At 39.5% G+C, this 14,732-nt stretch overlaps 1 protein-coding gene across 4 annotated transcripts in view; it reads right to left on the bottom strand.

Annotated features, from left to right (window-relative positions):
* Positions 1-14,732, bottom strand: part of CLTC (clathrin heavy chain) — a 49,953-nt gene that overhangs the window by 11,944 nt on the left and 23,277 nt on the right. For all 4 annotated transcript variants that reach the window (XM_077836652.1, XM_077836650.1, XM_077836648.1 and 1 more), the window contains exons 7-22: positions 13,828-14,025; positions 12,348-12,548; positions 11,053-11,205; positions 10,356-10,478; positions 9,733-9,870; positions 8,976-9,140; positions 8,622-8,802; positions 6,797-6,960; positions 4,734-4,859; positions 3,814-3,956; positions 3,074-3,308; positions 2,361-2,483; positions 2,092-2,237; positions 1,623-1,806; positions 873-1,065; positions 40-197 (exon numbers count right to left, since the gene is read on the bottom strand). In XM_077836652.1, coding sequence (XP_077692778.1) covers positions 40-197; positions 873-1,065; positions 1,623-1,806; positions 2,092-2,237; positions 2,361-2,483; positions 3,074-3,308; positions 3,814-3,956; positions 4,734-4,859; positions 6,797-6,960; positions 8,622-8,802; positions 8,976-9,140; positions 9,733-9,870; positions 10,356-10,478; positions 11,053-11,205; positions 12,348-12,548; positions 13,828-14,025 — 2,631 coding nt within the window. The remainder of the gene's footprint in view (positions 1-39; positions 198-872; positions 1,066-1,622; positions 1,807-2,091; positions 2,238-2,360; positions 2,484-3,073; positions 3,309-3,813; positions 3,957-4,733; positions 4,860-6,796; positions 6,961-8,621; positions 8,803-8,975; positions 9,141-9,732; positions 9,871-10,355; positions 10,479-11,052; positions 11,206-12,347; positions 12,549-13,827; positions 14,026-14,732) is intronic.

The raw sequence follows: 14,732 nt of genomic DNA, 5'->3' as shown, positions 1-14,732 counted from the left end.
ATTACTATGACAGCTAAGGAACCAAGAGCAGAAACTCACTTGCTGTATATGAGCGTTATTAGGTCCATTTATGAATTCTTCCAGCTCAGCTAGACGATTTGTTTTAGCAAGAGCAAAAATGAGTTCTGTCTCCACATAGGACTCTCGGGCTTTTTTGCGTGCCATCTGTAGGTATTTCACCAGCTCTTCCCAGTTCCCTAGGTGAAGCAACTTCACATTAAAAATGGTAACTTTTCATGATTGAATCACCTATAGTTTGAGAATGAATAGGACTAGAAGTTTGCTCTGTTAAGTTAGTTTTACAATGATAATTTCTGTAGGTAGCCAACATTACTTTAGCCAGGACCAAGGCAAGAGAATTTGCCATTATGGAGTGGCCAGCCTCTCATGCTAGAGACTATAATGATCTGAGTTCATTGTTGCCCTTTTACTACAGGAAACATTTAAAGGTTTATCAGTTAACTTGCATTTTACTTTACTATTGTTAGAGTTGTTAAAAAGCAGTTCTCACTATGTGGAATTCAGAAGCCTAGTGAAAATTTAACTCTGCAGCTAGAACAGCTGACCAGGAGAGGGCAGCAAGAACTACAGAGGAGCTAGCAGTGATATATATTCATTTGATCAACCATATTTGAGGAATGCTGTCAACCTGAGTTTTGACCTTTGATCATTTTAGTATTATGAGATACAAGATCGAACATGTTCTAGTTCAGCAGAATTTAGTGCTACCCATAACACTAGCAGGTAAGAGTTTCAGATTGTAGCGTCAGCTGTTGTAGTCATTTAAATGACATGCTTTGGTTAAACTTCAGATATCCGAACATACCAGAAGAGCACAAAAGATTCAGTTAAACAAAAACTGAAAATCCTACCGCTAGCATTGGCAGCTTGAACAACTTCCATGTAGGAGGAAGGATCATCTGCTTTAATGTAGGAGTCAATTGCTTCTTTTACCATCCCTTTCTGAAGCTGGGCTTTAGCAAGCTGACTCCACACAGCAGGCTCATTGCAGCGTTCAGCAAATTCATAGGCACGATCCAGGTTTCCAATGTGTTCAATCAATACCTGAGGAAATGGTAGCATGTCAGTCACCATCAGTACAGAAAAAAAACATTAGTCTTAAGTTTCCAGAGAACTAATGAGTTGCACTCAACCCATTAGTTCTGTTTTCTTCTTTAGACCAGGAAGTAATCAAGGTTTGTTGTTGGTTCTTTGAGAGCCAGTCTTGCTAACGCTCAGCATGACTCTTCCAAGAGCTGCTTACTTCTCTTCCACTTTCTGCAAGAGAACTCTGAAGGGGCAAGCCTAAGAATGCTTAAGTAGAATATAGTTAAAGTCTAAACTCAGCTGTGTAGCTTTTACTTCAAACACTCAAGGTTTGTATAATCAAAATAGAGGCAAAATTTCAGCAGTTGAGAGAGAAACTAGATAAGCCAGGAAGCAATAGGAAAGTGACTGTCCTGTCATCTTTGGAAGGAGATGCTTCTGCTGGTAGTCCGCTTTAAAAAAAAAAAAAGCACACATCAGCAGAGCCAGGAGCACACTCCGCTATTCAGGCTTTTATGCTGTCTCAAAAGCTTAAAGATTTCCTAATTGTAGAATCAGACTAGAATTTATGATACCTGCACAGCTGAGGTGTTGACATCAAATTTCCTGAAGATGGCAAAAGCCTCCTCAAAAAGCTCATTACTGATAGCAATGTTAGCAATATCTGGAGCATCATAATTATCCAAACGGTTGATATATTCCATGACACGAGTACGGTCAGCTTTAATAGCTGTGAGAATAAGGAGGTTTTGCAGGTTCCTAGTAAGAAACAGACAAAGCAATTAGTGAGTGCCGAGTCAGTTACTTCAGATTAAAAACCACTGGCTATTGTTAGAGGTGAATACTGTATGAAACTCAAATCCAAGGCCCTTATCCTAAACTCTCATCCCCAAACCAAAGAGTGAACTTTAGCAGCTACCCAAAATTATGTTTACTCCCCAAAGCAGCTGGAATTTTTACTGTAGCAAGCCCTAGCCCAGAGCTAGACTGCTTCAGTGAAGTCTGTTGTAGCTGCCTATATATGGTTTAGAACTTTTTACCCACCTGTGTTCACTGAACACAGAGTTATCAAGAACTATTTTCTCCAGCAGTTCAATGAGCTCATTGGGAAGATCAGCAGTCATGAAAGCTTTTACAGTAACAGACACTTCTTCAGGGTCCTGCGTCTCAGACAGTGCAGTCTGCACAACCTAGAGACAGAAGAGTCAAGCCATGGATAAGCTATAGTCAGCAAGTTGCAAATACTTCACCTTCAATTATAGCTAGTTCTGTCATTATGTTAAAAGTAACAGGAAGTTTGAGGGAGACTATACCTGGTCAATAAGTGGTCTTCTGTAAGGATTGCTTTCCAGCAGTACACTCCCCCACAATTCAGGATCCTTACGGCGAACTAAGTAACGTGAGAGGCTCTTGAAGAGGGAGTTTTCATTGCATACCTAAGTGACAAAAAGGTAGATAAGTGAAGTCATCTGAAATTACTTAAAGCAAATCTTAATAGATTCATAGAAATGTGAGGATGGAAGGGACCTCAAGAGGTCATCTAGTCCAGCCCCCTGTGCTAAGCCAGGGTGAAACATACCAAGGAGACACTGATTTTTCTAAATCTCCAAATCTTGGGACTGGGAAGACCAACAAGTTAACTTCTAGTTATGTGGTGTGAATTTGACAGTAAATAAAGCTCATTTCAAGATTTATATCAGAAATTGGAGGAGGACTTTCCACAACACAGTCACTGGAAATTCAAAGCAATCTCACTGCTTTCAAATTTGGACCAGATCCTTGGAAGAGGAGTTTCATTTAGATGAAAAAGTAATCTAACAGGGACATGCCTTTTAAAAAAAAAAAAAGGTCATGGTGCTATACTTATGCCAGTTAATTCCCACTTTTAACTTCTGCTGCAAAAGCAGCTGTTTGTTGCAGTAGTGCATAAATCTCTTCCCCAAGATCAAATAGGTTTTTTGTTTTTTTTTTTTTAATTTGTGGGTGATTCCATCCCATTTTCCCTGAACTCACTGGATATACGCACATTAATAAGCTCCAAGTCACACTGCCCACGCTCATAAGCCACACATGCCAAATGAGGGTCTCTCTTCTCACAGTACTTCCCCACAACACGACTGTCATAGTAGGGATTCTCACGCAGAAATCTTTCTGGGTTGTTGTTGCTGTCTATGTAGATTTTGGCCAGTGCATTATGAGTAGCAGGTTCCTCACAACCCTCATGAATTCTTGCTTCTAACCATGGAAGGAGCAGTTTTAGCCTAGAACAAATATATTAGTTTTATTAACAAGCCTGCAGGATCTACCCAACCGAGAGACCTCCCCAGTTTCTTCCTGAAGGCATTACTCATCCTCCTACCATTGTGTGTATTTCTCTCAAAATTTCTTTATTGAAAGCTATCAAGTTAGTTGAATGCCAAAAACCAAAAGCCACCTCCATTAAGTCTTAATTGCAATGCCATCAAAGCATCCAGATGCTCCTCAAGAGTCTACAATTAAAGATCTATTCTTTTCCATTAGCTCCCCCCAGTGTTCCATATAGGACACTACTGGAAACTAAGGGAGAAACTTGTCACAAGGCTATAAATTTGTCTTTTATCATTTAAATCACTGTAATAAAACCATAGCCTAATGAAGGTCTACACCTTTTTCCTTTACAGACAGACCCTAAGCTTTAAACCACAAACAATCAGAAATTACTAAAGTTAGAAACATTAGCTCTAATCAGAAACATGTACAGAGATGGTTATTTGTGGAGTTGGATACCTGTTTCTTTTTTCTACTTCTGCAACAAGCTCATCAGTGGAGAATTGACCTCTCACAACAAGGATCAAGTTCTTTATCACATCTTCAGAACAATCCACATCAAGCAGTCCCCCAATGACAACAGGCAGACGGCTTGGATTCACCTAGGGCAACAAGAACACCTTTAGTAAAGTGACAAATTGGAGTACCAACCATGGAGAGATTGTATGTTCCTTCCCTGAGAATACATTTGCATGTATGAGAATTGCTAGAATATTGTTCAATTTCAAGTGGGCCTGCTTCATTTTCCCTACCTGGGCTCAGAAAAGCTCCTGAAGACCATGACCGGTTGAGGCAGATACTATGGATTTCTCAATCATGTGAAGATTGACAAGAACTTACATCTTCCTCAGACTTCAGCAACAGAGATAAATAGGTGAACTATGTAATGTGCTATTCTCATTCTTATGGGGAAAGAAAAGGTGTTTTAGGCCATTGTGGCATTCCCCTCAAACGCAGCAGCTGTACTAGCTTTCATGGAGAGGGAATGGATTTGTTGTACTAACAGAAGGAATTAATAATGAAGAATCAAGTAAAAATGTTCTGGAGGTTGAACCCTCCTTCCCAGAAAAAGGTCTGTTTTCACTAATAAGGTGGCCAGAAGCAGAACCAATCACTTAGGAGAAGGACCGCTTGTGTTCTGAAAATTATATAGCTATTTGTTGAGAGCACAAAGGAAGTTACATGGTTAACGTCCTCTCCAAGATGGATAGCAAGCTTCAAAGTCGGTTTGTTTGAAGTGATTTAGATTATGGATTTTGTGGTGTTGGTATTGCATGCATTGGTAGCCATGACCGTCCTTGTGAAAAGAAACTGGGTGAGACCATATTAAGCCATTTGGACAGAAGGCTTTTAAGTCCCTCTGGAAATATGGCTCTTACCTTCTGTACGTAAATCTCAATATATTTTTGGAGGTTATTTCTATACAGGTACAGCACGAGGTCATGGACAAAGTCAAAGCGATCACATACAATGATCAGTGGTAACTGGTCAGTCAGTTTTGCTTCCTGCAAAGGAAAAAAAGCAGAAATATGAATTACTACATTAAAACTGGAGAAAGTTGATAAATGAGGCAAGTCTGAGGAGACCAGTCTGATCAGAGATAGTTTACTGTTTTTAAATCTCAGCTGTTTTGGTTTCCTAAACTAATTTACCTGACAGCATGTTACTATTGTTCCCACTTCTTTGAAGCCATGCACATATAGTGAATTATAAACAGGTGTAAACCTTGACAATACCTAGAGCAAAAAACCATCTGAAATGTCAGTCACTGGTCCTTGGCACACCCACATCTACAAAAAACAATTTTACAACACAGGACAACGAGTATTACAAACCTAAGCTATACTTCAGCATTTGTGAACTGCCACTGGTGTTCAGTGTGCAGGATTAACACTCTGGGATCGCAACAGGAATCTAACAAAACCATTTTAAGGATGATGTGGTCTCAGTCATGTGTGAGATGACCAGATATGCATGATTTGAGCTAGTTTCCTCACCTCACACCTTAATCTGAAGCATTTCTGGTATCCCCAAGGAACCCACTGTTTCTGAATTTAACTAGGATACCCATGCAGGGTCACATCTATCTTAAGAACCTACCAAACTACTGCACTGTTGAATCACTGACTTGTGACTGCAGAGGTCAAAAAAATCAGAGCGTGCATCAGTAATCTGCATGTCTAAAGACCTTTGGGAATGAATGCCTCAAAATCTGGCAAAAAGGCAACATGTCTAAATAAGCTAAAGTGGCAGCCAAATACTATACATTTAGAGTACCCTGAAGAATCAACCTTGTCAGACCCAGCTACTGAAAGCTGTTTAACATGCACATCCCAGAATGTAATTCTACATACAAATTGACACTGAAGGAGTTAACAGACTGGGAGACCTAATCTGGGGGATTTACCTGGTACATGTCCTGCACATTCCACAGACATAAGGAACAGCACAAAAAATAACAATTTCCATCAGGAATTTGTTGACAGTAACCATTCATTGAGGATAATTTGTTGTAAACAGAAAGACCTGTTGAGTTATACACACAAAAATCTTCCCCCAATAATAGCAACTTTTTTCTTAGAGTTTATTTTCTGGGACATTAAAACAAAGTTTTTCTACATGACAGATGAGAGAAGTGTTAAGCAGCAATAGGTGTATTATGCTATTTAACAGATTTTGCTGTCACACACCATGAAATGGCTATACAACCAGGACGAAGTGTGAAGGCAGGAAATGTTCCCAGATAAAGGCTGATTCTCTGGCAAGTGTGTTTAGAAACAACCTTAGGTAGTTGTATTGACTGACATGGCCATAGACAGTGTAACAATGCCAACTGGCTACTGATTTTCAACTTCATACATGGTATCTTTCCAGCCTCAGACCTGAAGATTGACATCAGTAGAGCATGTTATGGATACCACTAATTCTCTAATAGTTATTTTCACAGAACAGCTATCATGTAGTAGTAAGAAACTGACGTGGGGTTTGAGATTACGGCATTTATTAGTGTGGGAAAAAGAAAAAGAAAAAAAGACTTAACAGGTGACTTCTAGAACTTTTTCCATTTATAGCTCACGTAATTAAATCCAACTGGCATCATATGTTCCAGTTATGACTGTTTATTCAATGGTGTCCAACTCTAAGATGCTAGGGAACAGACTGGCTCAGCAGTATCCTCCAGTACAGGTAATTTCTGCTGACTTACGGATGCACATGTGGCCTGAGGAACGGCATTCATCTTTCCTATATTCCAAACAGTCTCCATATTAGAAACTGCTTAAAGAGATTAAGAACTGTTTTGGACTTTCATAGGTCTATGTGCAATCCAGAGCGCCTGTTCTTAAGACATCACTACTTAGTGGTGTACCCTAATGGAAGTGGATAAGTAACAAGCAATCCTGCTGCAAAATAGAAAATACTGCAATGCTAGTCAACTCTTTACCTTGAGGAAGTTTTTAACACGTTCTGGATCATAGCAATTGCTTTCTCTGCAGATTCTTTCCACTTCTTTAATTTGCCCTGTCTTGCATGCAGCTTGGATATATTTGAAGTGCACATCTGGGTCCTGGCTGAAGTTTACAATTGAGCCCAAGAAATAAAATAGACCTTAAGGGAAACAAAGACTCAATATGAATAGTCTTCATACCAAATAAAAATCAAGCTGATTATGTGACAGCTTGCTCTAAGGACTTCTCATAAGTCTCAGACTGCAGCAAGGGAGCCATAGGATGCCTAAGACATATTTGAACTGGAGAAACTAAACAGTGGAACACCACACAGAAGTGGAATTGTAGCTGATGTGCAGTACTGTAATCTCTTCAGTGACAGAGAAAGCATGCACAGAAGATAGTTTAAGGCTCTTTGGAGCAATGCAAGCAATAGCAAAGTCACAAGTCATCCCTCTCCCTCTGCATATGTTACACAAGTCCATCTGCTCTGGGCAAGTAACTGAAGATTTATAGTCCAGTCTGGCTAGGTAAATTCACTCCTTCCTTCATTTTGGGCAGTCAGTGGTCCTGTACACTCAAGCTGTAGCTGAATCATGGTGCCAGCAGGCCAACTGAAACTGCCATTCACTTCCATTTTTAATTTCCCCATATGGTTGAGAGGATGGAATACATGGCATACTTTGGAAAAGTATTCAGCAGCTCTGCTTCTAAGATGCTCCCTGGTAGGTACACATAAATAAGTGTGCAGTATTCAGCTAGCTCAGTTTTCCATGTATCTAATGTCTCTTGCACAAAGTTTGATCCTGCTATGCCAACTGTTAACACTCCTTACTTCACTGCCTGCAAATGCAGAGCGGTGATAGCTTGCTACAGGCCACACAAAAATAGGATTAAGGTCAAGTGTTATTTAATAATTACATGCGTAAAGCAACTGCCATGTCAGATAAGAGTTCTTGAACAATCACTTTCCTGAAGTCTCAATGAAATAAATGGCCAAAAGGCTAATGCTTAATAGTGAGTTTTTGGCAATGCTGTTTAGCTACAGGCTTTTTATACAGAAAGCAGCTTTGAAAGGGAACCATGTTCACCTATGACAAAGGCAAGATGTTCCCTTATACAAAAAGTTGGAAAGAAAAGCTTTCCAAGGGCTATTGTCTCCATCTATTCCTATCCCAACTCCAGATCCCATTGTCCACTGGCACGTTGGCCTGTTCCAAATCTGCAGTACCACTTAAGCAATTTAGGATATCTTTTTTCCTGTACAGATGCTGAAAGTAGATAAGAGTTCAGTAAGAAAGGACTGACGAATGGGGAATGGCTAAACTAGCCAACAAGAGGGTGGGTATAGAGGAGATACAAGTATACAGAACTAAGCTCTAAATATGAGTAGCCACCAGCAGAGTTTAGAAAAGCATAAAAAAGGTGAGAAGTAGCTGCCAGCTTTCCCAAGTATACATATTTCTGATGCAGACACACGTTGCCCTTTTCCCCCATGGAGATCCTTTTACCAGTCTGTTCTAAAGGCCTTCACCAAGAATCTACTAAAAACTTAATAGTTCACCCAAGAAGTTTCCTGGCAGGAGTGCAATTGGACAGTGAAGTAGTCAAAATGGTAGGATTTAGACCAACTTCTCAAACTGTTGCTTTTGGAGGGTCAGACAAGCCCTATAAAGTGGAACTTCCTAATGTTTATCAGGTTGCCAAATGGACTCAGCACTCCTATGCACACTAGCATACAGACTATTACATCTGCAATAGAATAGATTAGCATTACTTCACTTTCTTAAACATAAACAAAGTATTCCCATTGCATCTTACCTTCAAAGCTCTTAAAAGACTCAAACAGCTCAATAAGTGACTGTGTTGACAGCTGTTCATGATATTTTGAAGCTACCTGAACACAAATCTGCAGGTTTTGACGAATGTTAGCAGAAAGCATGGCACGCAGACACTCCAGAGAGTCTTCTACTGATAGGGAGCCAAAATAATTCACCAGCCACTAGAGAGAGATAGCAAGATCATTACAAAAGATTCTCCATATAAAAAATGTTAAGCACCAATTTTAAAGCTGCATAAATATTGTATTTGAAACATACACTGCTTGAAGTGTGATAATTTTAAGATCCTGGAAGGTAAGCTAGCCAAACCTCTACAAAATTTTGGATTCTGTACCTCAGGGTTGAGAAGATGAGTGTGAACTACTGCACGCTTGATATCATACAAGTCAGTGAAGTGTTCTAATGCTCTCTGCAGCAGGCCAGCTTTCTCACACAGCTGTGCAATGTGAGCCCGGTCATAGTGAGTAAACATCTGGTTTCCCAAGATAGCATCTGCAACCTATAAAGGGACAGTTGGAACAAGACTGGGTTTATTCTAGTTCTGGAGTTTGTACATTAGATTCTGCATACGACTCATCAGGAAAAACTACAATAAATTACTAACCCAAATCAGAATGAAATCTTGAACTACAGAAGATCCCATGACTATTTTAAAGAGGTCACTTAAGACACTAGAATTAGAGCCAGGGTTAATGGTAGGTTCATAGGCATGAACTTTGGAGCCAGATCCAGATATTTTTTTTTTTTTGGGGGGGGGGGGGGGGTGGAGAGGACAAAGGGTTGTTGGCTTAACTTGATATTTAATATTATGGCACAGTATAAACAGGGAAGTTGTTAGACCTGAAATATGTAGATCCTAGCTTAATATCTGACTGGGAACAAAACCGCTTTTGAAATAATTAGTTCTAGGCAAAGTTATACTCATTTTCATTGACTTTAAAAGGTGTATCTAGTCAGATATTAAGCTAAGCTGAAACCCATAAACTACTATAATATCTTCTAAAATTTTTTATACCTATGCTGATGGAAGTTTGGTTACAAGATACAAAAACCTGATCAACTGTCAGTTTGAGGACATCTATAAGACATACCTGAGGTGCATGCATGAGATTCATCTCGAGTAAACGTGTTTGCAGGGGACCCTCAGAAGGGCGGTTATTCTTCAATGCATCCAGCAAGAAGGCAGTACACTGCTGAATTAGGTTGTACTCCATAAACACATCCACTATCTGCAAAAAAAAGAAGTGTACTATTTTGGAACTGCAGTACTAGTTTCAGTGTAAAGGTTCCATTTCAAGACGTTAACAAGTTTACTTTTAAATATGAAAGTTTAGATGCAGTCACAAGATCTAGTTTGATTTTACTAGCATTATCCCAGTCCATCAATGAGAGCACTTGTTTTGTGTTCTTGTAATAGTAGGATTGCCTCCTCATGAGGATGAGGAATTTCAATTAACAGGTTATGCTTGAAACCCTCACAAGGCAGAGCCAAGTACCTGAGCTATCACTTCCTTGGAAACACTGCTGAAACAAGCTTAGCTTACCTATTTAATTTAAATTGCTTTTCAGTGTTAGAAAAAATTAATTTTGAAAAGCCACGTCTTCAGGAGACAATTTAATACCCTTTCTCCACTGGCAGCTTTAAGTGGTAGGCATGAATCCCAACTCATTTGATTAACAGTATTAAGATTCGCAAGGTATTTAAAGTTAATACTTGTGTGATATCTGCAAGAGGTTCTTCATCCTGAACTAGCATTTGAGCAAACTGCTGTCCTTGGTCAGGGCTGATTCGCATTACATTCCTCAGCAGGAAAATCCAATCTGGAGTATACCCAACCTGTAAGAGTAGCCATAATAAAAAGTGTTAGTGCTTCAAGAGAAGCTAAATAAAGTCTCAACAGATACAGAGCCAAGGAGCAGCTACATGAAAGCATCAGGAATCAGTTCTTGTACATGAAGAATCTGCGCTCATTTGGGTATCTCAAAGCACTTTTCCCATCTGTGTGGGGAATGTAAAAAAAGCTAAATGGGTAGACAAGCATAGAGCTGTTGCCCAAGATGAGTCAGTGGCTCAGTCAAGATTTTAACTCAGGAGTATCACACACTCCCTTTAAGTAGTATGCCAAAGTGCAAGTTTTTAAATTAAAAGGATAGCCTTGAATGCAATATTCATATTTAGCTAAACGTTCTAGAAAAATAGGTATCCTATGAGATTAACACATTTGTGCCATTATGATACAATTGTTTAAAAAAAAACACAAGCTATGTGACTAATAAAACAAAAGTTCTGAAATATGCTAAAAGTAGTCCCTTAAATCCAAAGTAGTTCCCCTTAATTTATGCTCCTGAATTCAGTAAGGTTTACAGTTTCAAATGCAAATGTTATCTATATGTAGTTAGCACAGCCTCACCTTCTTAGCATACAGAACAATCTTCTGGACTTGTCCTGTTTCAGCAAAACATTGAATGACCTTGTTAGGAACATTAGCTCTTAGATAGACACTAAGTGCCAGGGTAGGGTCCACAGACTTCACTAGATCTCCTAATTCCTCTGAACACTCCAACTGTTTAGAAAGAATATAGTTAAGAACAATTCATTTTAATAAATATAGACTGGATGAAGGTAGATTACATATTCTAGGTTTAAAGAGTATTTATGGTACAGTGCTGGGATAACAATCTTCATATATATATACACACACACATATATAACAGGTTGAGAAGATGTCAAAGTATTTTCCAGTAACTGTGGACTTAACAGTCTAAATCGCTTTATGAAAGATGCATCCTAGCTTGTCATTGTTCATGGGCCAAAGTTATTACGAGATTTAGCTTTACAAAAATATTTCAGGTTGTACCCTACATCTGTGGTGGCAGCAATACAAAGGACTACATTCCTTAAATCTCAAACTATGATAAGATTAAGGGACACGTGTATCCTTGTTTTATTTCTTCGGTGTAAATTGGATCATTTTTCAGTTTGCCTTTGTTTGGATTTTATTCCCTCTATCCTCCAGGTTTGGTTAACAGCACCTTGTGAGATTTACATAAAAATCCTAGTTGATAGAGTCAGACTAGAGACCAACTGGCAATGATCCACTATGTCTGCATTAAAATTCTTGTCCTGGTTCTTCTAAATTGGGGCAAGAATATACTTGTTCAGCATTGTGAGAAGGACTGGCTTACATCATTTGCTAGTGTCATCTCCCTCCAGCTAATTAAGGAGTGGCTCAAAAAAAGAAGTGTCCCTGCCCACAGCATGGCATGAGTCACAGTAGGCATGACAAGGGACTTGAATAAAAAAGCTTTCTTTAGAAATAGGGAAGACTGAAATCTCTGAAGGGACACTCCTAACAAATTATATTCTTCACACATACACTCCTGCCTTGACTTAGCACAGTGTCTTGGGAAGTTAAAACAGTTGTCAGTGCATCAGTCAGTGGGTAGTAGATTCATGTAAAAGCATCATGGAGATGTATGGTTACACTGAAGAACTTGCTAGGTCTATATTCAAGGGGAAAACAAAAAAAACACTTGATTCCACTACAAGACATCTATCCCACAAAGATGACAATGCACATAAGTCACATTACTGATTTTTGTGACAGGATATAAGTCTTAGTCCTTGCAGTGCCCATGACATGGCTGCTACTAGTAGAGATTACCCAAAATTATATTAAAAAAACAACATGCATTGCAGCTTTACCTTATCCTCTTTTAACCATTTCTCCAGAAGCTGTTTGCGTCCCTGCTGAAGCACTGGCCTGCAGAGTTCCAAGGATTCATATTTGTTCAGCTGACCTTGGTCTAGTAGAATTCCAAAGTACTGGAGTAAGGGAGAAGTCTGACCTGGCTGTGCTTGAACGCTCTGGAACCGGCGTATGGTGTCTGGAGTACGCAGGATTCCCTTAAAAAGGTTAGAGGATGCATTTTATTCACCAGCTCCATTGCTGAAAACTAACTTTAAAAGTCACTCAGGACTGTGTGTTGTCTGATCAGACAATTCTTTGCATATATAAGAACTATTTCTTCACCTACTCTGGTGAGCAGCTACACTAGTGAGTGCCACTTAACTCAACTCTTCAGTTGTGACCCTGTGTATGCTCTGGTACCAGCCCAGCACTGGTATAAAATACATTAGCGTTAAAGTTTCAACCTTAGTTTGCGACAGTTTTGTACACATCCCTTTAACATCTAGTTGGAAATTTATTGTCCTGATAACGGACAGTAAGGAACCCAAATTCTAGAAGCAATGCAGCTGTTCTGTATGCAGGGCAGGCATAACTGGGCTTCAAAGGAATGATTAACACCATGGGAGAGGTAGTTCAAACAGCTACTGCTATGAGGGGAACATAAGGGCATAAGAATGGCCATACTGGGTCAGACCAAAGGTCCATCCAGCTCAGTATCCTGTCTGCTGACAGTGGCCAATGCCAGGTGCCCCAGAGGGAGTGAACCTAAACAGGTAATGATCAAGTGATTTCTCTCCTGCCATCCATCTCCACCCTCTGACAAACAAACAGGCTAGGGACACCATTCCTTACCCATCCTGGCTAATAGCCATTAATAGACAACCTCCATGAATTTATCCAGTTCTCTTTTAAACCCTGTTATAGTCCTAGCCTTCACATCCTTTGACTTTTCAGATTTCATGTGGACTCTGGATAGTCTCTTCTGCTGCTGGTTTTCTCCCTTATCCCATCTCTCTTTCCACCGTAAAGGTTCAGATGCCCAAGCTCAATCTCCTTTTACACCCAGGCTCCTTTTACTCCCATAATCCCTTTCTTTAAGCCCCACTAGTGCCCCTCTAATCCTGCAAGATTGTTTAATAAAAACCCCACGTAGTTACAATATCAACTTTCATCTGAATTATTATGCTTGCATCTTGAACTATTCTCCCCACCTATCTTTGTTCCTTCAATTTTGTTTGTCTGAAGGCCTGACCTTATAATTGTGTGCACTGCTGCAGTAAGAACAGTTCCATTAAAGAGTTCTATCCTAGCACGTTGCTTTGGTGAACACACCTGTTCAAGCCATTTCAGTAGTGCTACTTCCAAGAGTAAAATACTGATCCTGCTAACACTTGAGTGCACATCTCAGATGAGGACCTAACCTTACAAAGGTTAAGAATGTGATTAACTATTTATTTCTAGCTTTGATAAACATTGTTTAGCAACACTTTATACCTTTGGTGCGTTTGCTGCCACTTTTGCTGCCTCTGAGTAGTTTCCCTGGGCAAACAGTGCATTGAATTTTCGGGCAAAGAGTTCCTCCGCTCCTGCCAGATTGTTGCGGACAGCCATTCGCAAAGCCAGGTCAGGATTTTGCAGCACGTTAGTGATGTAAGGAATTATATTCTCTTCCTCTACACATACTGAGAGCACCTGAATTGGATTTAAAGAGGAGGGAAAAAAAAGGGACATTTACAATCTGTGCATCTTCAGGCTGCAAGAAAGATAAAGGCATACCAGGTGCTCAGAGTAGATGCATTCTGCAAACATTTTCAATAGTGCCACAACAAAAAAAAAAAATTAAGTGTTTAGGGTGAAGGTAGGAGTAACAGGTTAGATTAAGCAGAGGAATATTTAGGCTGAATATCAGGAAGTATTTGCCACTGCGGTAAGCTATTTCTGCAGGACAAGCTCTGAAGCTTGGTCTTACAGTTGAATTCACCACCACAGAACAATTCCTTCACTGACAAAAGGGTTGGACACTAAGTTACACATTAAGTCCCTACCATCTCTTTTCATTAATTTTTATTCCCAAAAGAATTCTATAGAGTAACCAACACATGAATTAGGGTTTAATAACTTTCCAAATGTTTAACTGAGTTTTCTCCTGAAATTGCAAGTTTGAATATATTGGCTGCCTGCTATGTCAAGTTCACAAGATGTTTCCCTATCCAAACATTAAGATCTCAGGTTTCCAGACAGAGCCTACCTTTCAGAACCAGTAGTTTACTTTATGCACAGCACTGAAATATTGAATAGCATTGAAAAATTGCGGAATTACTGCTTAGTTAGCAAGTCTCTCCTTCCAAAATTCTATTGGATATTAGCTGCTATAAGAAACCCTGAAGGGAACATCCTCA

Source organism: Eretmochelys imbricata, chromosome 17 (assembly GCF_965152235.1).
Source record: "Eretmochelys imbricata isolate rEreImb1 chromosome 17, rEreImb1.hap1, whole genome shotgun sequence".
NCBI lineage: Eukaryota > Metazoa > Chordata > Testudines > Cheloniidae > Eretmochelys > Eretmochelys imbricata.
The sequence above is the reverse complement of the archived record's forward strand: the minus strand, read 5'-3'. Positions and strand labels throughout refer to the sequence as shown.